We start from the raw sequence: 26,573 nt of genomic DNA, 5'->3' as shown, positions 1-26,573 counted from the left end.
AATTAAATTTATAAATATTTATTACAACATTTTTAGGCGTGAGTTTATAATTAGTGCAATAATTAAAAATATATGCAAGTCAACTAGAACTAGTTAAATTGACAAGTTAAACTTTTTGTTTAATTATTTAAATTTTGACTATAATTTATAAAAAGAAGTTTGTAATTAAAATTGTAGGGAAATTAGTGGGGGTGAAAGTATTGAAAAGTGTAAAAAGACAAATAAAAAAGGAAGGGGCAACCTAGTATGACCATGCTCTACCTTCACAGTTAATACGCCCCCATCTCTTTCTTTTAAGCCCGGCCCCCTGAGTCCCTCACCCTCAGCCAGTTTCTTGTGCCTCACAAACCTCTGATCATCTATTATTGCCTACCCCAGTTTCTTCTTTTCCCTTCTTTTTCTCTTTCTCTGAGCCTTTGCAATTGCAGGCCTCAAGACGGCTGTTTTTGTTTTCAACACTTTTTTAAGACCACCTCTGTCTCTGTCTCTGTATCTGTATCTTTCTCCACCAGCGTTACGCACAGAGGAAGCTGTCTCTCTGCAAAATAGATTATATTTTTATTTGGTTTGATTGAATATTTCCTGAAGAAAATCTTGCTACGCAAATGGGTTTTTCATGTCAAACATACTTTGCTATATAAAAACAATTTTTTTTTTTTTTTTTTTCTCTGAAGATCGATAGGCAAGACAGAGGCTGACAAAGATATGTTGGATCTCAATGTTGATATCCTCTCGAGCAACTTACCTTGTGACGAAACAGAGGAGATAGTTGTAATTAAGGCGGAGAAGCTCCCGGAGGGCTCTGGGCGAACCCAAATGGAAGACTCCGGGACCTCCACCTCCTCTGTTGTTAATGCCGACGAAGCTCGAAGCACTGCCCGAGACGTGGACTCCTCCGAGTTCATCTTTGACATCATGAGAAAAGGAAAACGTCATGTACCCAGAGATGAAGCCCCGGCGCCGGAGCCCGTTACCAGGCAGCTTTTCCCGGTGGCCGGAGAGCCGTCGAGGCCTCAATGGTTGAACTTGTCGTTTGCTGACTCCGGCGGTCAGGCCGAGCTGAGTGTTTTGCAGCTGAAGCAACCGCAAGTGAGGAAAAGCCGGCGGGGGCCGAGGTCCCGGAGCTCCCAGTACCGGGGCGTTACGTTTTACAGGAGAACCGGGCGATGGGAATCACATATATGGTATTTACATGTTTCTTTTGTTCATAAATTAACTGCTATATATTTGTCAACGGTTTAATGTTCTGTTACATAAATGATTTTGTGTTTTATATATATATATATATATGAATTAGCTGCTTAGTTCTTCAGTGATTTTAATTCTCCATCTCGTTTTGATGTATAGGGATTGTGGGAAGCAAGTATATTTAGGTAAGTGGATGATCTCTTTGTGTGATGTGGTGTGATTTGATTTCATCTTTTGGGAAATGATTTCTCTGAATAATTTTTCTTTTTTGGGATATTTTGATGATTTCGGGTGGTGGGACTTTTCAGGTGGATTTGACACTGCTCATGCCGCGGCTAGGTGAGTTTTTTTGTTGAATATTTTGAATCAACATATATATATATACTTTTCTCTCATGCTTGCTTGAGTTTTTCTAAATTTGGACATGGTGATGATTTCAGAGCATATGATCGGGCTGCAATTAAGTTCCGGGGAGTTGATGCTGATATCAATTTTGATTTAACCGATTATGATGAGGATATGAAACAGGTGGAAATGGAATTCGTTTTAAGTGCTAATTTGCTGCAAATTTTGTGAGTTTTTGTGTAGCATATTGATTGATTTCTTTTGTTGCAGATGAGGAATCTGGGGAAGGAAGAATTTGTTCATATTCTTCGTCGCCAAAGCACCGGATTCTCACGAGGGAGCTCAAAATACAGAGGTGTAACCCTTCACAAATGTGGTCGATGGGAGGCTCGAATGGGACAATTGCTTGGGAAGAAGTAAGGAACATTCCCTTGATATTTTCTGATGATATTATGATGGCTGGATGTGGCTGTCAAAATTTTGTTGTGTGGTTTTGTGTGCACCACCTTGATTTTTCAGAAACAATTGTCATTTTGAGGTTCCTAGAATGGGAATGAAGTTAATATGGGTATACAAGAAGGAGAAATGCTGAGGAAATCCTCTTTTTTTATCTATAAATCTATGATGCTTGCTTTCAGGTATATATACCTTGGATTATTCAACAGCGAAGCAGAAGCTGCAAGGTCCAATTGTGATCATGAATTTATTGCCCTTGACACTAATATGTGGTCTGACATCTGATTTTGGTGGGGTTTAATCAAACACAAATCTTCAATTTTCATTTATTTTTTTGAATTCAGGGCCTATGACTTGGCAGCCATCAAATATAATGGAAGGGAAGCAGTGACCAACTTTGAGCCAAGCACGTATGAAGGGAAGATCATTGTGGATGACAAGGCTCAAGGTACCAATAGATTCATGCCTCTTTTATTTATTTATTTATTTTGCTGCATTTACTGGTAAAAAATAAGTTCCCTGCTACTGAACTCAGGAAGTGGACACAATCTTGATCTAAGCCTTGGGATTTCTAATGGTTCAAAGGGGAAGGACAATGAAGGGGATTTGTTTCAATTTCGTTGCAACAGAGAGAGACTGGTAACACTCTACTTATATTCTGTCCTTATTCAATGCTCAAAACATGTTTTTTTTTTTTTTCCCGAGTTATATGTCTTTTAGAGATGTACGTGGATGCATATGGCAAGTAAATTCCTTTGATAGAGCTATTACCTTCCCATATTGTCTGGCACATGTCCTGGTTACTTACCAAACGATCCATATGGTACTTGTCTTTCTTTCTTTGTCACATTGATTACTTATGCAGGAACTCTACCTTGTGGAAGTTTAGGAAATATAATAAGCATGAGTACCACCCATATCTGTGATAACAGGCCTTGTGTGTCCTTTCTTCATTGTATATATCCATGTATGGAATATATATGTATTGCAATCATTATTTCTTAATTTGTAGCTCAGCCAATTTTAAGGTGATGTAGGACATGTTGGGTTTGAATTAGTACATGTGTCTTGCGCTTTCTATAGGTTGTTACAAATGATATCAGAGCCACTTAATGACGTCATATGATAATGGAGCATTGCATAATGTGGCATGGATGAAGAGGTTTTGGGGCAGAGATAGATTGTCACACCCCGGTCTTATATTGGAAAGATGAGTAACCCACATAAAGTAATGGTTTATAAAGACACTTATAAATGCTAAGTCTTATATTGCTTACTTATTAGGTGAAATTCGGGTTTATAAGTGATTTTAAAGAAACTTCTAAATTAATAACTAGTTTTTCTGAGGTGATAGCTCTGAATTGTTACATTAGTCTTCAGATTATTACTAAACCTTTGATTCTTCATTAAAAAGTTGGTGGATTGTCTTGTTTGCATTTCCTTGGTTTGTTGCAGAAAATCAGAACCAGGGTTTTAAAAATATTCACACAATGGAAGTAGTACCATATATGTTAATTAAGAAGAACCAATGGTGCACATTCATATTTTCATTTTATTATGTGTTGTTTTCCTCCCATAAGCTTAATAATTCAAACAGGGCATATTTTTTAGTGTCATTCATTTTTAAGCCTGCGCTCAGATTTTTCATTTTCATTAAGGGAGAAATATAATCAAAATTGAAGTTAATTAAACTTGTATATATAACTTGCAGGGAAGCGCCACAGAGAAGAAAGATGAAACAGTTTCTTTGCCAAGATTTTCGAGCTGGGCATGGCAAATGCAAGGCAATGGCATTGTCACCCCAATGCCAGTATTCTCTAGTGCAGCATCATCAGGATTCTCTTCTCCCACAGCCACTGCTCCATCAGCTACCCTTCAACCCAACTGGCAGAACAATTCTGTCCACAATCTCTGCTTTCCTTTACCCACCACACCCAATACCAACACTTCTAACTACTTCACTCATAGGAGCTGAAAAATCTGTCTTTATGCCTTTAGAAGAAGGGTAGGTTTGCAAGACAACTTCACCATATATAGTAATCTCTACTCTGTATATCATATCATCTGAATTATGAAGCATCTATTGCTTTGGTGGTCCAAATACTTTTTTTTTTATCCTATTGCCTTCTTCTGTTAATAAGCAGCTCCCTGATTTTGGTTTTCTGGATTCAGTTCGTGAAGAATTATTTAAGTGGCAGAATATATATTGTAAGCCTGCCTCTATTAGTTGGAGAATAATGTATGATTGGAGCACAAAACTTGTGCTCCAGTCTTGCCTATTAATTCAATATATCTAACCTTTTTCTGGTCATCAGCAGCTAGCTAGCAACGGCCGACAATTATTTACATTACTAGCAAATTTGACACGAATCTAATATAAAATTAACGAATTTGAGTTTATAGGTATAACTCGTTTAATTAAATGAGCTAGATTTGAGTTGATTTATATAATCTTATACACATGAACACGAAAGCTTTTCTCGTAATAATATATAAATAAACAAAATCATTACTCGGAGTAAAAACTTGCATTGAAGCTAGCTTGCATGTCGGGCGGGTCAACTTCAACCTATCCAAGTTGCAGGCATTCAAAGAATACGGCAATGACGTTTTCTACAGCACGCGCAAATCAACAAAGCCTTTTTTTAGAGTCGCATTTTCAAGCTTCTTTCTGTTAATAGATTGCTATTTGATTTGCTTGCATGGGTCAACGTCAACCCCAACCAAGTTGCAAACGCAGTTTACGAATATACCCCTATAAAACAAGATAAATTAAAATGCTGACATGCTCGTACTCTAATTTTCCGTATGTACTTTTTGAGACAAAAGTTTTGAACGGCCCAGCTCCCTCCAATCACGGTGACTATAAACTTAACATGGCTTGTCTTTAGGCCCTTTATCGTGTGACCGGCAGTGATCTGTCCCACGTAGGATTGCCTAAAGGCTAAAACATTGTGACAGCATTCTTAAATTCTTTGTCTGTGGCGAAATAGCATAGGATCCTCCTCGTATTATGCTATGCTCTAACGTTTTGTTTTATTGTGTTTAAAGTCTGTTTGAAATTGCGTTTGACAAATAAAGCTTTTAAATTAAAAAGAATTTTTGGGTAAAAGTTTTATTTTAAGTTTTTGTTAAAAATGCGTTTTGACTATTTTTAGGCTTCTTGAATCCTTAAAAGAGCATTTAATTTTTTTTTTATTAAATGAATATTTTTTTCTTCAAATAGACTTTTTGAGTGTTAAAAGCACTTTTAGGCCCCTCAAATGTAATCCTAAACAAACCCTTAGTGGTGCATGTTGGAATATTTGGCGATATATATACTATTAATTATTTAAAAAAGAAAAATTAATTTTGCTTTTAAAATGCATCATCTTTTATATATATATATATATATATATATATATATCAATTTTAATGCACATTATGTATAACATCAAATTTATAAAATAAAATAAAATTTTCGATTATGAAATGACTGATCTCAATTTTAAATAAGAACCTATTTCTTTTCGTAGGGTTGGCAAACTGGAGAATTTCTTGTGTGAGAATTAATATAGGGTATTAAAACACCATTAATTAATTCAAACCTTAGTGAGTTTTAGTTGGTTTCCTATAATCTATTGGGCTGGAAACTAGAGGTAGAGGTAGGCCCACCAAAATGGATGGAGTGCATCCCTTGCGTGTAAAAGCCAGCAAAACCAGCAATTTGTTTTTGTGTTTTTTGTTTCTCCCCCTTTCCTTTTCCCGAATTTGAATTAAAAAAAAAAAAAAAAAAAAAAAGCCATCAAAACCAATCCCATATAGCCTATGGGAGCTATGACAAGTTGATTACATCCAAATTCTAAGTCATGACCACACATTTAAGAGCACCAAAATGGTGAAATTAGGGAGAAAATATTTGGAACTATGCTGGCCGACATTTGGAGTCTACTATTCTATGATTATATAGGAATCTTTACCCTAATTCTTAATTACCATCTCATCAGCATATCCATACAAAACATCATTAACCTTTTTTTTTTCTTTTTTTTACATGTCAGTACAAGGAGAGAAGAAAATTCGAACTAATGACTTCTGCTTTATTAGATGTAATCTCCAACTAATTGAGCTACCCCTTAAAGTTGAAAACTAAAACATCACTAACTTGTGAGTGAAAGGTTGATGTATAATTCTCGAGGAAGTCTAAACGTCATTCTAATTTTTTTTTTTTTTTTTTTCATTTAAATTTTTTTAAAATCAATTATTGAATCTGTATAATTCACATGGGTGAAGATGGAAGATATGTGTGGATAAATATTGTTATTTGTAAGCTAGAAGTTGGCACCTAGTCTACCTAGGGCACCCATCTTTGTATTTTTGTTTATATTATGACCCAATCTTTTCTAGAAGCCCAAGGCTTTGGGCTTGGTCTTGGGCTTGGGCTTGGGTTTTATCTAATTGGCCTAATACTCTTTCAATTTTTCTTAAGACGAAGAGCCCAAAGCTTTTTTTTTTTTTTACATGTTCGCACAAAATGAAAGAGGAAGATTCGAACTAGTGACATCTGTTTCATTAGGAGTGGTCTCAGCCGATTGAACTACCTCTTGGGGATAACCCAAAGCTCTTTTAAGCCCTTAACTCAATCATTTCCAAATAATAAGCCACTTAGGAATTAATCTAATTCCATTAAAATTCATGGTTCTTTCACTCCATTCCCATTCCAAAATATCAAATTATAATTGAATAAATGTTATACATCACCCCATTATCCTCCTTCCATCCCCTAAAACCATGTGGAGTGGCCCCTATAACACTTCAAAATTTTGGATGGATTTTTTTTTTTTTTTTTTTTGGGAAATACACAAAAAATTAAACTCTTCTTTTATATGTGGGAAAATATATCATATATGGGGTGGCCACTATCCACCTCATCAATTGGGAGTGGTCACAAGCAACCCCTTTGTTATTAAACTGACTAAATTGACACGCAAGTCTAAAATGATTTTTTTTTTTTAAATAATAATAATAATAAGGTTATTATTATTATTATTTTTTTTTATTTATAATTTCCCTTTTATTATATAAATTGTAATAAATTTCAACAATTATTTTCAAATAAAATGATTGAGATGATGTCTTAATATTTATCATGTGTCTCTCGAATATATACAAGAAATATGTGTTTCTCATATGCTAAACGGCAACAAATGACGATTTTATAAACTGAATTATACGAAATTTCTCAAATCCAATTTAAAAGAAAAGTAAGTCCCATGTAGTAAAATATGATAAGTATTTGATAATAAATATTGAGTTAATAAAAATGATAAATATTGATATAACAATTTATTTACAATGTAAATTGAAAATATTGGTTTGAGATTTAAGAAATTTTGGACAGGAAAATAAGAACAAAGTTTTGTTCCAAATTAGGTTGTAGGAATTTCCTTCAACCTAGTTTATAAAAGTGACATGTGTTCATAAATATGTGAGATGCACATGTTTTTTTAATAGCAGAAACAAAATTAGAATAAATTTTATTAAAAACTCATATGCATTTTATATGTTATTAAAAAAAATTGACACACATCATTTTTATAGATTAAGTGGATGAACTTAATTTGGAGGAAACTTTACCCCAAAAATAAATACCTAAACCCCAGCCCCGTCTCTCAAAGGGAACCCCTTTGTCCCAAACCGAAAAAGATCGACGGCGAAAAAAGAAGCCAAAAGCCAGTCTCTTAAACCCTTCACATAGTGACACTCTCAAAACCCAGAAAATGTGGCGGACGGTTGACGTCCACCTGAGAGCCCTGCGTCTCTTCCCCTCACCACAGCCTTCCTTCTCAATCAGGCCCGTCCGTACGATTCTATCCCCAAAGGCTCACACCCTCTCAGCCCCCCAAACCCAAACCCTCCGCACCATCGTCACCACCTCCGTTTTATCGATCTTCAAAGGCCGCGAAACCCGCGGTTCTGGCTCGAATTTTGGTCTGATCGTCGTGCGATGCGTTTCTTCCGTCTCTCCAGTGCCAACGTTTGAGTGGAACGAGCCGGTGTCGTGCTCCGAGGTCGGTAATGGCGATAGTGGCAGCGTGGAGGAGGATACTAAGTCCGCTATTCCTGTCAGGGCCTATTTCTTCTCTACCAGGTTTGCTTCTGTTTATTTTCTTAAAAAAATTAATTGAGAATTAGTTTAAATTATGAATGTTGGGTGTTCTATAGATTTATTTATTTGGCAATTTGAAACTGCAATGTACGTGTTTGGTAAAATGACAACAAAGCGGAAAACAGTTTTGAAGTTCGTATTAAGTTTAGTGATTTTTTTTAATTGTATAAACTGTACCTAAAACGACTTATTGCACTATTTGCCAGGAACATTTATAAAAGAAGCCTCCTCTTTACATTCTCTTTTTATTGACAAACTTGTTTCCAGAGAATTACAAGTGGAATTTTCGGAAATAGAACCACATTTGGACTAAACTATAGGAAACAAAAAACTTCCCAAAAAAAAAAAAAAAACACGAAAAAAGAAGAAACTTTTATTGGGTACTTATGTCTATCTTCAATTTCTGGTTATTTTTTTCTTTTGGTATAGTGTGGACTTGAGAAGCTTAGTGGAACAGAACAAACCCAATTTCATTCCGCCAGCATCGCGTATGACTAATTATGTTCTTCTTAAGTTTGGCAATCTTTCTGAAACCAATGTAAGTTTGGATTTTTGGTTTGTGTGCCACGAATATGCTCATCTTATTCATCTTAACCGTAATTTTTTGTTTTTGCTTATTAAGTTGATTGTGTTGCTGAGGACAGTTCTTTGTCTCAGGGTTTGGGTAATTCCTTAAGTGGAAGTAACTGCTGTTACATGGTAGTTTTTCAGTATGGCTCCATTGTCTTGTTTAACGTCCGTGAACATGACGTTGATGGGTATTTGAAAATTGTAGAGAAGCATGCATCAGGATTGCTCCCTGAAATGAAAAAGGACGGTAAGAGCTTATGTTCAGAATGTATTTGGTTTGAATGTATTATCACTAGATTCTCTCTTATAAATATCTATAAATTTTTATATAATGAGACTTGTTTGGACAATGTCCTGCATTAAAATTCAGTGTTTCATTGCTTACTTTCCCTGGGAAGCAAAAGTAGTAATGATTAGATTTGAAACTTATGATTTTGAGTGTCCTGCTACCATAGCACAAAAAACAGTATATGTCCTTTGCATCAACACTTTGCATTTGTTCCAATCAATTTATGGCGAAATATGCACTTGTAGTTTGCCTGGAAAATCCATTCTGGACACAACTAAGGTTTTTGTTAGAAGAGAGAAATAAAGGATAGGATGACAAATAGACTTTTCCAAGATTTTGAGTGGCTGATTTGCCTGTCTGTCCTGGAACCTCAAAGAGTTTCTTTTGAAGTCACATTGAGCTTCTTCTGTTGTTATTCTTTTTGGGGGACTATCTAGTATGCTTTCGTTATCTTGGCAGAAATATGTCAATGATCTCCCTTAGAAATAGCATGAATTTTATCAGTAACTTTAGATAATAGATACCTTTTTTTTCTTAATTCAATTTCTATGATATACCTTTTGCTGTCATTAACATCTGTTCTTTGCTTGAGGGTTGTTTTGCTCTTTGCCTCAATGAATGAGAAATGCTTAAGATCTTATATGCTTGGAGTTTTTACTTTATCTGAATTTGAATGTGTTTTGAGGCTTCAGAGTATGAGGTGAGAGAGAAGCCTGCTTTGAACACATGGATGGAAGGTGGATTAGATTACATAATGTTGCAGTACCTGAATATTGATGGGATCCGTACTATTGGTAGTGTTCTTGGCCAAAGTATTGCTCTTGATTATTATGTACGCCAGGTATGTTCTATATCCGAATAGAAGTTTTTACATTGTGAAGTTAGTTCTTCATGCTCATTACTCTTTCTCTTTTCTTAGGTTGACGGAATGGTTGCAGAATTTACTGACATAAATCGCGAGATGGAAACAACCGGAAAATTCAAAATGCAGAGGAAAAAACTTTTTCAGTTGGTGGGAAAGGCAAATTCTAATCTTGGTGACGTGATTCTTAAGCTTGGGCTTTTTGAGAGGTAATAGTTTAGTGGCCTGCGTTTAAAAAACAAAAAAACCAAAACTGTGTGATGGTGAAAAGAGGTAAAGTCTAGGTAACATTTCTCAATGCTTTTTCTTAAAAAGAAAGTGGGAATTGAAGCTGCAGGAATTGACTTTATTAGCGCTCTCAAGAAATTGGGAACACCCTACGTGTGACAAGAAGAGTTAACAAAATTGAAGATAAAACAACTATTCCCCATTTCTTTATGTTTGCTTGTTGCAAGAAAGCGTCAACTCTAGTGAAGGTGTTTGATTTTGTTAGAATTTTTTATTGGATGGTAAATGATTTTCTTACAAAAATCCTCATGCGAGATTATTCTTGTTTTCCCCTGCCATATATGCATGTTACTTGTCTTGTTTTCATGATCAGTAAACATGTTTTATGTAACACCCAAATTGTTCGTAGTAGTTTGTTATTTTGATCTTCTCTAATTTATTGTTATATATATATATATTTTCATTCAATTTTGATTTAGAATTTCTCTCTGCATTTTCATAATATTCTTTTACTACTAATATCATTTTGCACCACCGCAGACTATTGAGCTGGGAAGCAAAATTTTATTACTGTTTATTTCCCCCCTGGATGTTGGTAATACTTGTCTCTATTGAATAGCATAAGTATGCTGATAATTTTAAGTGCTCCGTTTGGTATGGTGGATCTCTATTTTGGAATTCATACTTGGTTTCCACCGAGGATGATCCATCATAGCTTCCTGATCTCATACTTCATATATATCTTGTATTCTCTCTCTCTCTCTCTCTCTGTGTGTGTGTAGATTTACAGCTTATTTTCTGTGCATGTGCAACTAATGAAAACTGGATTGATTTTAACAGGTCAGACATTGCCTGGAAGGATGCAAAATATGCTCAGATATGGGAATATCTCAGAGATGAATTTGAATTGACTCAGAGATTTGCAAGTCTTGATTTCAAGCTGAAGTTTGTGGAGGTGAAATTTTTCTCTCATCCAAGGTTATTTTACATTAACCATCAAGGAATCTGGTCTGTTTTTTAAACTAATTTTGCATATTGTGGCAACATCTTGTCTTCTATTTGCAGCACAATATCCGTTTTCTTCAGGAAATTCTTCAAAATAGGAAATCAGATTTTCTGGAATGGCTCATCATTGCGCTGATAGGTGCTGAAATACTTCTATCTGTCTATGACATTGTCCATAGGTCAGCAATTAACCTTTAGCATAAAGCCAGAACTAATGCATTGTTCTTACTGGATGTTGGAGGTGTTGTACAATTGACTCTTTTTAACTTTTTGTTACTTCGAAGAGTTTCATACCAGTCCATTTTGTATTTTGTAAATAAATTGTTTAAATTATTATAATGATATTCTATTGAATCATATGTAAATAGTTTATATTGGGATTTAAAAGAATTGTGCCCTCTTCATTAGTTCTTTCTTGTACATGCAATTCTAATTTTTCCTTTCCAGTGTGCCCTTTTTTGAACTCGCATGTTCTACTTGACATCCTTGCATGGGGTGTTGGCATGCGTCAAAGTCCAACATAAATCACTTTAATGGAGGAATAAGATAGAAATCCTCGGCAAAATTGCTGTAATTTCTACAGTAAATGTGAGATGGCACTTATGGGTTCCCTTGCTTGAACGAGTCTTAGACTCTCAGGCAGTCTGCCTCTTTGGTTGGACAAGTGAGCTTCATAGGGACCATCACATTTACTGGGGATTCCGATCTAAAGTAATCCGCTTGTCAAATTCTAAAATTGTAAAAATTGCATTGGGTTCATCTTCCATCGATAACCACATGACATTTTTTAATTTAATTTAATTTTATTTTTTTAGAATAGAGGAATAAGATAGATATTTTCAACAAAGTTGCTGTAATTTTGACAGTAAATGTGAGTTAGCACTTTTGGGTTCATCTGTCCAAACAAGTTAAGCAATCTGCCTTCCTGGTCAGACAGGTGTGCTCCATAAGAGTTCTCTCACCTTTGTTGGGAATTCAGATCCAAATAAATCTGCTTTTCAAATTTTAAAATTGCAAGAATTGCACTGGGTTCCACGGATATATTCTCAACAAAGTTGCTGTAATTTCGACAATAAATGTAAGTTAGCACTTTTGGGTTCATCTGTCCAAACAAGTCAAGCAATCTGCCTTTCTAGTCGGACATGTGGGCTCCATAGGAGTTCTCTCACCTTTGTTGGGGATTTGGATCCAGATGAATCTGCTTCTCAAATTCTAAAATTGCAAGAATTGCATTGGGTTCCTCGTCTGTGGATAACCACATGGTAATCCTTTATTTTATTACTTGCAATCACTGGTTAGGCAACATATTCAATATTACAACTTTTATTATAATTTTCTTACAAATTCACTCAACAATTCACATTTTTTTAATAAGTGTCATACAAATTCTCACGTCAGTTTATAAGTAAAAGCTGCATAAGCTTTAATAGTATTCAAATACAACATGATGAATTACAACAGCCCCTTCTTCTCCGCACCATTTCTGCTCTTCGGCTTCCTACTCAAGGCTTACATGCGGATGCGGTGGCTTTAAGTACCGCATGTATGCTGTTAAAAATGAAGGGTTGAGATTTAATCTCTCATTACTCTGATCTCCACTTTAGCATAAACACTCCCTTTTCCACTGTAAAGCTCGCCTGTTAAAAAAACTCTTGCTACTCTCTCCTTTCTCTGATTCATGTTCATCCACTCAACTCATGGTCTTCTTCCCCTTCCTGGCTTCCTCCCTTCATTCTTAGAGTACGCCCATCACCTCACTCCTCTTTTCTACCTCTCAATTTCTCTCTTTCTTTCTTCTTTGTATTTTCTTCGACATTTCTCTCTTCTTTCTATGGAGTGCTGAACGACGCATGTTAGGGATCGATCTTCAAAACTTGCGCACTGGACATCTTAATTTTTGCTGCGTGTTTGGTCAGGATTGCAGAGGGCAAGCGTTGTTTTGGGTAAGCCGGTTTCCTGTTTACCACATGGTTTTTGCGCTCTTTTCTTAAAGTTACGTGTGACGCTACTTTTAAAATTATTATTGAATTTAAGATGTAATTAGTTGATTTTTGATTTATTGGTAATTTTAAAAGCTATATCACATTTGTGATGACTCTGGGGTGATTCTAAGAAAACTTATAGCATTACATGATTTTTGTCGGGTGCACGTGGATGAGTTTCGGGTGGTGTTTGATAAATGAGTTGGCCTAGACACTGTAATTGATGTAGATTGATGTGAAAATAAATAAATAAGAATGTTTAGTATGGAAAAGTGAAAAGGTGGTATGAAAAAATGAAAAAGTTTTATTTTGTAGTAATTTTTTTATTTGAATAATAATAAAAAGTGAATAATATGATATAAAAAATGAAAAAATTAAAACATTTTAATATTGATTTTTTTGGAAAATTGTGATAAATAGTAAGATGGAAACCAACTCATTTACCAAACAATGCGTGGAATAGAGCAGGGCCGGCCCAACCGCTAGGCGAGTTAGGCCGGCACTTAGAGCCCCAGATTTCTAAGGCCCAAAATATTTTTTAATAAGGCCAAAAATTTTTTTGTACAAAGGCCCTCAACATACTTTAAGAAAAATATTATTATTTGTTTATAATATCAAGGCCCCAACATGCTTTCTTAAGGCCTTCAACATGCTTTAAAAAAAATATATATATGTTTTTTATAATATTGAGGCATTCTGCACAATGGTCACGAGGCCCTCAACAGTCAATATGTTTTTTAAAAAATAATATTATTTGTTTATAATATCGAGACCCTCTATAAAATAAGAACAAAAAAAAAAAAATCTGAGAATCCCACAGACTTGTCTGTTGGGGTTATTTTGCAGAAATTTAGCCCCTCACAAAAGGTTAAAATGTTTAACTTTTCACATTTTAAAAATGTTTAAATGGTTATTTTGCAATCTGCGAAAATGTTGAAAAACAAAAATAAGCCTACTTAATTTAAGTATAAAGAACAAAGAGTAAGGGCAAAATGGTAATTTTAGTTTCAAACAAAAAATCACCGAGGGCAGAATCGATGCTTATTAGGTAAAGATCTCTGCAATATTAAAATAAATATTATTTAATTAATATTTAAATATTAAAAAAATAAGACCTAATTTAAAAATTTTACGTAAGACTCCCAAGTACACTGAATTCATCGGTTCATCTGTCATATTATTTGGATACCCAAATACATTGAATTCATCAGTTCATCTGTCATATTATTTGGATATCTGAAGTAGCACTGGCATGGCCTGTTCTAAAGCTTGTCTTTGTCTTCTTGTCTGCAAAGTGATTAGTGGATGATTGGGTCGTGATACACAGAACGTTGTTGTGTCACGCCCGCCAGCCTTTTTTTTTTTAATTAAAAATATTAAAAAAGAAAATTCTTTTGCTGACGTACGTGGCACGCCAGCACTCTATTTAGCATCACCGGCCCGTAGATGGTTACATCGCATTTTGTAGTAACCAAGCCTTAAAAAGTGACAGCTCCTTTCACTGCGAAAGCATCACAAGATGTTCTGTTAGAATATATTCTACCCATGCCATTGGTGGATCCAGTAAAAGCATCTTAATAATTACAAAAATACAAATAAAAAAAGGAAAGTAAAAGATGAAATTATGATTCTTTTTGCAGTCTCTCGCCCTCTCTTTAACCAAAAGGCTTTAATTGGTGGGATAAATGCATTTTTGTCCTTTGAGATTTAAAAAAAAAAAAAAAAAAAAAAAAAAAAAAAAAAAAAAAACTCTGACTGACAAAATCTACTAAAATAAAAAAAACAAAATATAAAAAATATATATATATAGTGGTGGCTCTATTTGCCAATTGGGCAAAAAAAAAAAAAACTTTATATTGTTCCTCTTAAATTTTACTCTCAATATTTTTATTTTTTATATTACATCAATAATTTTTTATTATTATTCAAATAAAAAAAGTATTATTATATATATACTTTTTAATATAAAATATTTTTATTTTTTTTCTTATTAATCAAATTTGATACTGTTACAATGACAAACGAAAGCCGCTATGATTGTGATTGTGACCGTGAGGCCACATGCAAGAGGACAACAAGCCTAGCTATGATTGTGATTTGTGAACAATTCATGACTTGATTTTTGTGAGATAGAAGACAATTGACAACAATAAGCAGGGAGTCGTTTTCTTCCTCAAACTAGAAGTCAAACTTACATAACTTGTGATTTTTTAGTTAAGGAATGGTAGTTGGTGGAAATTCTGCTAGATAGCTTAGGACTTGTACTTTGCTAAATCTACTTGCAAGTGATTATCACTGCTTACTATTAAATAATAACTTCTGAATCTGGTTGCTGAAGTAGGAGATTCATCTTTGAAGATTAATCATGAGATCCAACTCCAGCTAGCATGAATCATAAACAATCAAAAACAGAAGATTTTCATGTTGGTATAGGTCCAGTAAATGGTCCACAAAAACAGTTCCATCTACCAATAATTGGAGACAAATGGAGGTCCTTAGACCCAAAAACTATGTACTGCTTTTTATCTCCTCTCTCCTGTTAAAAGAACATTGCTGTTATAAGAAGTTTATTTCACCATTTTTCTTCTCCCTTTTCGGTAGCCAACAAAGGTCTCAAAACTGATCATTTTCAGTAAAAAAATGCACTAATACATCAATTTTCCAAAAGAAGAGAAAAGGAGAACCTTCCCCCCCCCCCCCCCCCCCCAAAAAAAAAAAAGAAGATAAAGTTTCCTTTTATAAGGTTTTTTTTTAAAAAAAAAAACTGGATTGAAGGTTCTCAATGCATGTGAGAATCTCATCATCTAAGGACAGATATCAGTTTAATACATAGGATAGTTTGGAGCAGGGCCGACCCAAAGGCTAGGCAACTTAGGCCGTTGCCTAGGGCCCCCATTTAATTAATAAGGCCCAAAAAAAAATTTCATAAAAATTTAAGGCCTCTAATAATGGTATATAAGTAATAAGGCCCAATTTAATAAGGACCAGCATAAAATAATAATAATAATAATTCAAAAGAAAAAAAAATCTCTAACCAATGTCTCTGTCTCTTTGATGGAATGTGGAGAGTGGAATATTATTAAAAAACCTATCACCAACGTCTATTGTCTCTAGTGATGGAATTTCACATTAAAAAGAGGAATCAAATAGTATTGTTTATTCTCAAAGTGGAATGTAGGCTATCTCTTGTCTGTTTGTTGTTGGAATTTCACATAAGAATGAAAACCTTCACTCATATCTATTACCTAGCTTGCAATTTTCTGACTCTCTCGAAGATCAAGAACCTTCATGCTAATTCTCCAAAACGAAAAATCTCCAAGAACTTTCTAGTCTCCGCCTCTCTGATTTATTGTTCTATTTTTATAATTTATTTTATTATAGTTAGAATATTTTTTTTATATAAATTTTGTTTGTTTAATTTGTTAATATTTTAATCAAACATGTCTTCTAGTAGAAAATATGCATCTGGATATGAAAAACTTAATAAAAAAAAACAAAGAAAACATAAGTAGAGAATCTGATTGAATCTTAGAGAGGGGCTCTAAATAAATTTGTTATTAGAAATAAACAAAATATAGAGGATAGTTTAGGTGAAAAACTCATAAATGAACAAGAAATTCATCAAAAATAATTAGAAGATAATGAAAATGCTATTGATGTATCTAACTCTATATTGTTACAAATATTTATGACACAGGCTAATGAAAAAATATTGATGCAAAAAAGTGCTCAAATTGACATATTAAATTATATAAAAAGACTTGATTATTTCTCAAATGCATGTATCGCTTATAGAATTTTATTGACAATACATGTTACAGTTGCTTCTACATAAAGAATTTTTTCAAAATTAAAATTGATAAAATCCTACCTAAGATCAACAGTGTCATAAGAGAAATTAAATGGATTAGCCATATTATCAATTAAAAAAAGGATGTTAAAAAATCTTGATTATAAAAACTTAATTTGTAACTTTGCATCCCAAAAAGCGAGAAGAATGAATTTTAAATAAATATCAAAATAAATATTTTTTTACTTTAAAAAAAAAAAAAATAAGGAAAAAAAAAAGAAAAAAGAAGAAAGTCTCATTTTAAAGTTTCGCCTAAAGCTCCCAAATATGTTGGGCCGGGCCTGAAATTGAGCCAAGTAGCCAACCATGCACGTCAGTCCCACGTCACTTTTCCTATAAAAGAAGGGCAACCCTACAAGCTCTCACATTTAATTATGAGCTTCTCCGGCCCTCTCAAAAGTCTGAGAGAAAAACGACAGACTCCTACCCACCCTTAGTCATACGTCTCATCAATTTTACAATAAATGCCCTCCCCACCACCGTGACATAAATTTGAAAGGGTATTTTTATTTTTTATTTTTTTATGAAACAAAAGTTATTTGCAACATAATTAACCGAATATTCTTACAAACTCAAGTGATGATTTATATTTTAATAATTAACTTGGTAAATGTCATATAAACTGTTTAGTTTATGAGTGAAAGATGTAGAGCCTTTAATGGCGCTGCAATCCAAACAAAACGATTATCTCTGAATATATGCGAGTACTGGAGGGATGAAAACATTCGAATGAGTGGAGGTGACGTGTTTGTGAGATCGTGGGCTAGTGTTTTAGTGTTTTACATAAAGCTAATTATGGTTATGCACTCATCTAATTTGTTTAAGTTAATTATCAGCTGGCAAATAAAGTGAAATTATTTGGAATTTTAGAGCTGAGGGTATACTGGGGCTTGGCATTTTCTCGTTGTAGCCATTATTATTCTTCAGCAATAAGTTGAGCATCTCTTGCGGCCCTCTTTTAGACCAACTTCTTTTTTGGGTGTAGCTGAATCTGTAAATAAAACTTGCTTTCTCTCCACAAGGATTTCAAAAGTTTCTTCACTTGATCGATCTCCAAGATTTTGAATGTAACCAAAGATTTCAAAACATCCTACCATGCATGCTCATTATCAAGATTAGGTTAAAGATTCTACAAATTTATATATATATATATATATATATATATGTTGACAATGTTGTCACTTGTCAGGTTAAAAACCAAAAAAATTTTCCTTTGAAATTAAGTATCTTTTTCTTTTACCAAATTAATGATGTCTTTGGCAATATCCTAACGCCAAACTTCAAAAGTTCACAAATGAAATAAATCAGTCAATTCAACAGGGCCCTGTAATAGACTATCACAACCATTTTTGGTGTGTCATATATAGAGAGGAGAATCTGCAAGGAAGAATTAAGAAGGTAATTAATTAGAAGGTTTGGCATTTGGCGAGGCAATTAAGAGCCTTAATTCCAAATTTGAAGTCCCAATTAAACCAAGAGTGGGAATGACGTGGAACTCCATATGTTAGAGCACTAACAGCAGCTTCCCAACCATTTTCCCTCAATATAGGGAATAAAACTACTTTTTGATTCTCTATAAAAAAACACTTTACAATAAATTCTCTTATTTTGCCCTATATGAATTAAATACTATGTCATTTTATCATTGTAACCAATAAGAAAAGAGAGAAAATTGTTGGGACATGCGAAGGAAAGAGGAGAGAGAATCAATTTTTTTATAATTTAATAATGCATTGGACATCTACAATGTTTTCCACTTCATTGAAAAACACTATAAATGCTCTTTGATGTTGATTATATTTAGGGCTTTTGATGTGAGTTTTTTTTTTTTTTTTTTTTTTTGAGATTTTTTCTAAATATAAAAAACTGCTAGTGCTCTAGAAAGATAAGATAACCGAGAAGGGCCATGAATCTGACCCCCACATTTCATTGCCTCCTTTCCTCTCACCAGCTACCATTTAGTCCTTGAAAAAGATATCTAGCTACGATTCACCACTCAAAGATCTGAGCAAATAAATCACAATTAAGACATGTACAAAATGATGGCATATACAGTACTAATGTATACGTACGTGGCTGTGATGAACGTACGTATACTCACAGTCTCACACTCACTCCTTAAATTCTTTACCTAATCCGCGCATGCGCATTTTCTATTTCCTTATTGTTTTTCTTCGATCAGTTTGTTAATATATTATCAACGTTATTGTCGTGTCATAAACTTTTGTCGGTCCCTTCTCACTGTTCTCAGCGACATCGATCATGACCCTATAAAGAGTTCATCCTTTTCTGTTTTGTTATGGTTACCAAGCGAAATTTTTTCTTTTCAATTTGCTTTGAGAGAGAGAGAAAGAGTGAGTGAGTGGAAGCCATGGAAATGCAGCAAGTTCATGAAGGGAAAGGGAAGCTCTCTGTGGAGACTACACAAAGAGAAGAAGGTCAACAAGTATCTAAGGAATCTAAACGAGGAGGATGGATTACCTTCCCCTTCATTACAGGTCTCTCTCTCTCTCTCTCTCTCTCTCTCTCTCTTGGTGCATATATATATATATATGGGTACGTTGGTCTAAATATATAGCAATTAACCTGCAGGAAGCGTCATGGGTCTTTCCATAGCAACCGGTGGGTGGGCGGCGAATCTGATAGTATTTCTAATAACAGAGTTCAACGTTAAAAGCATTGCCGCTACAAAAATCTACAACGTTGTACTCGCTTGCAGCAGTCTCTTTCCCATCGCCGGTGCAATCATTGCCGACTCTTTCTTCGGCTCCTTCCCTGTTGTTGCCACCTTTGCCTTTGTTTCCTTACTGGTATTAATTAATTAATTATGTCGCTTTCTAATTTCTATATATTTTCTTATGTCTCATTCTTACTGATTTTGTTGCTAAGATTTGCTTCAATAACCAAATCTTTTTTATGGCATAGTGGTAATTTTTAATGCTCTCTACAAATTTATGTAAGGATAGAGTTTTCTTCAAGTTGGATTTGAAAAATTTTCTTCCATCTAGTCTTTAAAAGTGACATGTGTCTATTTTTTTAATAATATGTGAGGTGCATATGAGTTTTAATAAGATTTATTTTAACTTTGTCATTGTTATTAAAAAAGTATGTGCTTTTTACATGTTGAAAGAATTTTTAAAACAAAAAGTAATACGGTGGTTGGTGGTGAATAATATATGTAAGAATTATTGTCTTTTTTTTTTTTTTCTTTCCAAATAAAATGAATAGTATTTATTTTATAATTAAAATGTAGAAGTTAGTATATATATATAAAGTTAATATTAATACGTATTTTTAAAAAGTTAAATAGTATGAAATCATGTACACTATTAAATATATCAACTTTAAATCGTGGTCATAAAATATATAATTTTAATTTTAATTAAAATGAAAAGGATCCTCATCGGTTTGGTCCCCTCCTACCACGCAAAGTTATTGTTCTGCCTTGTACTTAAGAATGGGACTTCATGAATGCTCCAATAAGAGGAATAGGATCCTCTCCAATCTATTTTGGACTGGAGAATATCTAGTTCATGGCTAGGATTTCTTCTTAGAAATCCTAGAGCCACATATAAGCCACATTTTGTTAGTGGGACGTCCCACTAACAAAAAAAAAAAAAAAACTTTTTCATATTAAAAAAATATAAAATAAAATAATAAGGGGTGGTGGGGTGGCCGAACCACCCCAGTTGGGGGCTGGGTGGCTTCGGCCACCCCAAACCCCACCTCATGGCCCTTGGGGGTGGTCCTGTCACCCCTAAGGGGGCCACCCTAGGGCCGGCAATTTTGACACGACCCGCGAACCCGACACGAACACGACACGAAAAAACAGGTATTGGGTTTGGGCTAATCGGGTTCCGGTCGTAATCGGGTCTACCCGATTAAGACCCGAAAATTTCGTGTCTGGCGGGTCGACCCGCCGGGTCTGACGGGTCGACCCGTTAGACACGTTACTGTACGGGTCTGGCAGGTCGACCCGCCAGACCCGCACAGTATCCGGGTCTGGCGGGTTGGCGGGTCGACCCTCCAGACCCGGATGTTTTATTTATTTATTTATTTTTTTTTATTTTTTTTTCTGCCTTGCCGCCAGAGCCCGTTTTTTTTTTTTTTCTCTTTTTTTTTTTTTTTTTTTTTTCTACCTTGCGGACTCCTCACATTTACACAGACTTTAAGACTTTTTTTTTTTTTTCCTTTTTTTTTTCTGCCTTGCGGACTCCTCATGTGTAACTTTAACACTTTTTTATTTTTTTAGTTTTTTTTTAAGTACAGACTTTAAGAAATTAAGACTTACTTTACCATTTTTAGCCTTTGGGAACAAGGAAGCCTGCTTCAAGAAATAAGTTAATACATAATTACCAACAAAAGAGAAAGCCAACAAGAAAACTTAGATTTTCATTGTTTAAATTATTTTTTTAACACTTTTGTTACATGTGGGACTAAATAATAAGTGGACTATTTTAATAAATGAACTTACTTGTTTTAACTTTTAACTTTTAAGTTTAGGTGAAATTATGAGTTTAGTAATTTCTTTTGGAATACAATTTGTCAATTACAGTCACTTTCCGATATATATATTTTTTTCTTATCATTTATTAAAGCCTTTAATCTCTTGGAATTCAATTTTTTGTATTGACTATATTGATGTATTATTGTATTAGTATTATTATTACAATTTTGAATTTTTTTTTATTTTTTTAAAAAAATTTATAGTTTAAAGTAATCGGGTCGTGTCGGGTCGTGTCTACCCAATTAGACCCGGTTATTTTAAACGGGTAAAACGGGTCGTGTCGGGTTACCCGGCTATTTTCGTGTCATAATCGTGTCAAACCCGATTACCCGTTTAGCTAAACGGGTTGTGTCTAGGTATAGGCTAATCGTGTAACGGGTATCCGCGGGTCGTAATCGGGTCGTGTCAGGTACCCATTTTGCCACCCCTAGGCCACCCCCAAAGGCCAAATAATTTTTTTTTTTGTCGTTTGGCCGTTGGGGGTGGTCGGACCACCCCATATTGTTTTTTATTTTTTTATTTTATATTTTTTTAATATGAAATAATATTTTATTATTATTTTTTGTTAGTGAAATAGGTGTTTTATTTGTGACTCTAGGATTTTTAAAAAGATATCCTAATCATGAACTAGATATTTTTCAATTTAAAATGAACTTGAGAGGATCATGTTCTCCAATAAAGCTACCTCTTATGAGAAGTTTGGGCTCCACAAATAAAGCTACCTCTTATGAGAAGTTTGGGCTCCACATGCATGCTTTGAGTTACTCAGACACATGTCCAAATAGCCTCTCACATCATGCTTTATAATGTGTTGCGGAGTAGCCATTTGCACCAAAACCCCATCGCTTCATGAATTAAAGCATTAGGGGTGGACCGACCTTGGTGGTTGGGAGGTCTTTGCCAACTTCAAAATGTTTTAAAATCTTTATAAAAATATTATTTTCTATTCTATAACCCCGTTAATGATGATTTTTTTTCCACCTCTTAGGTGGCTAAATGATTTAACTTTCTACGTTGCCACTCTTTATCTATGTATTTATTTATTTACGTAGGCTTAGACCACACACAAAATATCTTGGTTTTAATTCCGGCTCTTGCCATACATTAATTTTCAACGGATGGGACTTTGAGTTAACATGCTACTAGCTAGCTAGGATACAATTTCAAATTGATGGGAAATGGTTACCTTTCATACAAATGCAATATTTGGTGAGAAGAAATTCTTACTTACATAATTTTATAATTTATGTTCATGGACACTAATTAAGGGATTGAGAATTTGAGATCCCAGGCCTAGAATTCCGTTTAAATTTGATGGATATATATCGCTTCAAAAAGTAAAAAGATAAAAATACCCTTCAAATATAACTATATATATATATATATATATATGAAATTAAAAACATTAATTAATTTTCATTCTTTTTCCTCTCATGGGAATTCAGGGTACGATAATGCTGACCCTAACGGTAACAATAAATTCCTTGAGGCCAGCGGAATGTGCAATTGGGTCTTACGCCTGCGAAGCCCCGTCAAATCTTCAATATGCAATCCTCTACATGAACCTAACGCTGGCTTCGCTAGGGTTCGGAGGCACACGCTTCACGATTGCGACGATGGGAGCCGAGCAATTTGACAAGCCCAAAGAACAGGCCGCTTTCTTCAGCTGGTATTACTTCACCCTCTACATTGCGAACGTCATCAGCTTTACCGCCATCATATATGTTCAGGACAACGTGGGCTGGGGGTTAGGGTTCGGAATATGTGCCGTTGCTAATGCCGTTGGCTTGGTCGTGCTTGTGTTGGGAAAGCGATTCTATCGCCAGGTTAAGCCCAAGGGAAGCCCTTTCATAAGCATAGCTCGCGTCATGGTTGCAGCAATCAGGAAAAGGAAAGTTTCGAGAGCTTCTGGAAGCCTGGATTATTATTTTGGAGCCACTGGGAATATGTTAACAATGGAAGATGGCTCACCGACTAAAAGTTTAAGGTACACGTGTGAGTTATATATGCTTTTGATTATTAGTCTTTGAGAACAAAATACTTTTCAAAGAAATAAAACACATAAAATATATTAAAATATAGGAAAAACTTTACTTACTCACGAATTGTTATTACTTTTACAATGACCTTATAAAGTTCAATTTCTCTCAATTTAGTGTATTCAACTTTAATTTTTTTTCCAATACTCCCCATCTGTTAAAGCCCAACAAAATTTCCTAAACACCTCCGTTAATTGTTTTAGGAAAAATAAAATTGCAAAGATTAAAGCTTTGGTCAGAATTTAAAGGTATTTGCAAAAAAAAAAAAAAATCCAAAAATCTTTGCAAAAAATTATATATATATATATATATATATATATATATATATATATATATATATATATATATATTTGAGAAATTGTGTGTATTTTGAGGGCTTTGTTGGGATTTAATTAATGGAAAATTCTAACAGAGGGAGGACATTGAAAAAAATTAAAAGTTCTATACACTAAATAGAAAAGTTTTGAACTTTAGAAAGCTCGTTGCAAAAGGGGGTAACAATTGAAGAGGTAAGTGAAGTTTTTCCTAAAATATATTTATATATTCCGGTGGTCAAAATGAGAAAAAGAATATATATATATATAAAGCCACAAGTGCTTATGGTCACTAGCCATTGCTTCAATATATAGTAAACCAAGACTCATTAATTTTCGTTTGGTAAGAGACGCCAAAAATTCGTAAGAATTTCGACATGCCATATATATATATATATATATATATATATATATATATATATATATGACTCAACAGGAAAAATATTGATCTATCACTCAGCTCTCACTCCTCAACTATCTCTCTCTCTCTCTCTCGTTCTCTCTCTCTAGCTCTCTCTCTTTCTTTCTTTCTTTTTTTTTTTTTTTTGTTCTTCCTTAATTTGCATGCCAAGGACACTATTTAGATTGGAGCAAACCCCTCTTCCCAATAAAGAAAGATACAAATTAGTATGAAGCAAACGATCAACACCATTGGAGTAGGTGGTTTATAATTATTAGAACCAAACAAGATATAATATATTAGATATAAGCAATTAAAATTCAATATCGTCCCATCAACATCTATTACAAAAGGATTGGGATCCTGATCAAGAAACCATTTCATGATTCAGATTATATTTTATAGTTAGATATAATTGTGCATATTGTTGTTACATAATGAATATATATTAGCATGTCATTTCAAATTTTTAAATAATATGACACAATGTACATCATTAGATGCAACAAAACAAAAAGGTAAGGGTTGGGTTGTCAATTTAAATGATCAAGATTCTTTTACTTTGTATGCTCAATTTCAATTAATATAACATGAGAGTAATACTACTTTTCACACTCATTTCATATTTGTTATGGCGTGAAGTGTTTTAAGTTATTTTTTTAAGTGACAGATAAACAAATCACTTAAAATACATCACGCTAACCAATGAAATAGGAAAATACCCTCCACTTCATGGTTGGGTATATCCAACAATTCCTACCATTATATTCACATCTTAAGTCCTCCACTTTCCATGCAGATTCTTGAATCGTGCAGCACTGAAAACTGAAGGAGACAGACAAATAGACGGCTCGTATGCAAGATCATGGAGGCTATGTACCGTGGAAGAAGTGGAAGACTTCAAAAAACTAATAAGAATCGTTCCAATATGGTCTACTGGCATTTACTTAGGCACTACAATAGGCATTTTCACCAGCCTCACAATTCTCCAAGCCCTAACAATGGACCGCCACCTTGGTCCCCATTTCAAAATCCCAGCTTCCTCCTTCGTAGTCTTCAACCTTATAGCTACAACCATCTCAATCTTAACCATCGACAATTTCCTCCTCCCTACATGGCAAAATCTGACTCGCAGATCTTTGACACCCCTCCAACGCATTGGAATTGGCCACGTCATCAACCTCCTTGCCATGGTGGCGTCTGCCCTAATCGAAACTAGACGGCTCCACGTGGTCCGAACTCATCGACTCACTGGCCAATCAGGCGGCTTGGTTGTGCCCATGTCAGCTCTATGGCTCGTGCTGCCGCTAGTCGTTATGGGCATTGGTGAGGGATTCCATTTCCCAGGAACAGTTGCATTGTATTATCAAGAATTTCCAAAGTCGCTGAAAAGTACTTCCACTGCTATGGTGTCGGTGTTGATCGGAATTGGGCTTTATCTAAGTACAGCAATCACAGATTTGACAGATAAAACGACAGGCTGGTTACCAGACAATATCAACGACGGAAGAGTGGATAACGTGTTTTGGATGATGGTGGTGATTGGAACTATAAATTTTGGGTACTTTCTATGTTGTGCTAAGATGTTCAAGTACGACCAACACGTTGAGGACGATGATGATAATGGGCTGGCTCACTGAGGCCAGGGTTTTATAATTAGTTGGTTAATTTATTAATTATCAATTTGATAAATAATAATGCACTGTATTTTCTTTCTCATCTTCCACCTAAAGTTTGTTCCTTTCTAGTTTGTATGTATCATGTATGTACGACATAAAAATATGTATATATATATATATAAATTAAAATAAAAAAACTTTAAACCTTAGGGTTTGCAATGCAGCCGTGGGTCCATCTTTTATTTTTGTACTTTTTGCTAATTCTTCTGTATCAACATGGGTCGTGCGTACTAAGAGATAGTTTAATTAAGAATGCATATTTATATATACCTATATGTTTAAATGAAGTAAGTTTGCCTTAAGTGAAGTTTACGGAAAATGACATTACACCTACTAAGCAAATACTTTAAAGCAATGTTTGGGTGTATATACACTTGTGTGCATACTCTAATACGGTGGGAAGCACCAGACACACACGCACATGTGCAGAGTAGTGGGTTATAGAGTTCACGTGTGGTGTTTGATCTGAATCATATGATTCTTTTAAGGTATAGATCTAATAGATGGATTTATTGGATCGTTAGTAAAGTCATGAACTGTAAAATCAAATCAAGTTTGATCGATCTAACGGTTAAAATTAAGTGATTAATGTTACTGACAATTACAATCTAACCCTTTCCTCTATTGTATCATAAAAAAAAAACATTTACTATAACCCTTTGCATATCAATTCATGGAATAAATAATTTCTTAAGAAAAACGACTTCATAA

At 34.4% G+C, this 26,573-nt stretch overlaps 3 protein-coding genes across 4 annotated transcripts; all 3 read left to right on the top strand.

Annotated features, from left to right (window-relative positions):
• The first annotated feature begins 303 nt into the window (after positions 1-303).
• LOC132187086 (AP2-like ethylene-responsive transcription factor TOE3) lies at positions 304-4,150 on the top strand. 2 transcript variants are annotated; one of them, XM_059601256.2, is made up of 9 exons: positions 304-1,184; positions 1,348-1,373; positions 1,497-1,527; positions 1,629-1,716; positions 1,804-1,949; positions 2,172-2,216; positions 2,334-2,437; positions 2,525-2,628; positions 3,701-4,150. In XM_059601256.2, exons 1-9 carry the CDS (start codon positions 706-708, stop codon positions 3,962-3,964), a joined length of 1,287 nt encoding a protein of 428 aa, XP_059457239.2. In that variant the 5' UTR covers positions 304-705; the 3' UTR covers positions 3,965-4,150. The 2 variants fall into 2 exon arrangements, with proteins under 2 accessions (XP_059457239.2, XP_059457240.2); XM_059601257.2 differs by lacking the exon at positions 2,172-2,216.
• Positions 4,151-7,651: 3,501 nt separating this feature from the next.
• LOC132186961 (sporulation RMD1-like protein, putative (DUF155)) lies at positions 7,652-11,498 on the top strand. Its single transcript, XM_059601089.2, has 7 exons — positions 7,652-8,119; positions 8,567-8,675; positions 8,795-8,954; positions 9,689-9,837; positions 9,916-10,067; positions 10,927-11,041; positions 11,152-11,498. The coding sequence occupies exons 1-7, from the start codon at positions 7,749-7,751 to the stop codon at positions 11,287-11,289; spliced, it is 1,194 nt and encodes a 397-aa protein (XP_059457072.2). The 5' UTR covers positions 7,652-7,748; the 3' UTR covers positions 11,290-11,498.
• Positions 11,499-19,242: 7,744 nt separating this feature from the next.
• On the top strand, positions 19,243-25,904 carry LOC132187746 (protein NRT1/ PTR FAMILY 2.7). Its single transcript, XM_059602163.2, has 4 exons — positions 19,243-19,421; positions 19,516-19,733; positions 22,876-23,417; positions 24,983-25,904. The coding sequence occupies exons 1-4, from the start codon at positions 19,295-19,297 to the stop codon at positions 25,821-25,823; spliced, it is 1,728 nt and encodes a 575-aa protein (XP_059458146.2). The 5' UTR covers positions 19,243-19,294; the 3' UTR covers positions 25,824-25,904.
• The last annotated feature ends 669 nt before the right edge of the window (positions 25,905-26,573 follow it).

This window comes from Corylus avellana, chromosome 6 (assembly GCF_965113065.1).
Source record: "Corylus avellana chromosome 6, dhCorAvel1.hap1.2, whole genome shotgun sequence".
In the NCBI taxonomy this organism is placed as follows: domain Eukaryota; kingdom Viridiplantae; phylum Streptophyta; class Magnoliopsida; order Fagales; family Betulaceae; genus Corylus; species Corylus avellana.
This window is presented reverse-complemented; position numbering and strand designations above follow the sequence as displayed.

Bases quoted from the DNA above. Each gene is read 5' to 3' on its own strand.
- LOC132187746 (XM_059602163.2), top strand. From the start codon at position 19,295: ATGGAAATGCAGCAAGTTCATGAAGGGAAAGGGAAGCTCTCTGTGGAG. The intron at 19,734-22,875 runs GTATTAATTAAT...ATGGGAATTCAG, and splicing joins TTGCCTTTGTTTCCTTACTG to GGTACGATAATGCTGACCCT. The intron at 23,418-24,982 runs GTACACGTGTGA...CTTTCCATGCAG, and splicing joins TCACCGACTAAAAGTTTAAG to ATTCTTGAATCGTGCAGCAC.
- LOC132186961 (XM_059601089.2), top strand. From the start codon at position 7,749: ATGTGGCGGACGGTTGACGTCCACCTGAGAGCCCTGCGTCTCTTCCCC. The intron at 8,120-8,566 runs GTTTGCTTCTGT...CTTTTGGTATAG, and splicing joins GCCTATTTCTTCTCTACCAG to TGTGGACTTGAGAAGCTTAG. The intron at 10,068-10,926 runs GTAATAGTTTAG...TGATTTTAACAG, and splicing joins AAGCTTGGGCTTTTTGAGAG to GTCAGACATTGCCTGGAAGG.
- LOC132187086 (XM_059601256.2), top strand. From the start codon at position 706: ATGTTGGATCTCAATGTTGATATCCTCTCGAGCAACTTACCTTGTGAC. The intron at 1,374-1,496 runs GTAAGTGGATGA...GGGACTTTTCAG, and splicing joins TGGGAAGCAAGTATATTTAG to GTGGATTTGACACTGCTCAT. The intron at 1,528-1,628 runs GTGAGTTTTTTT...TGATGATTTCAG, and splicing joins ACTGCTCATGCCGCGGCTAG to AGCATATGATCGGGCTGCAA.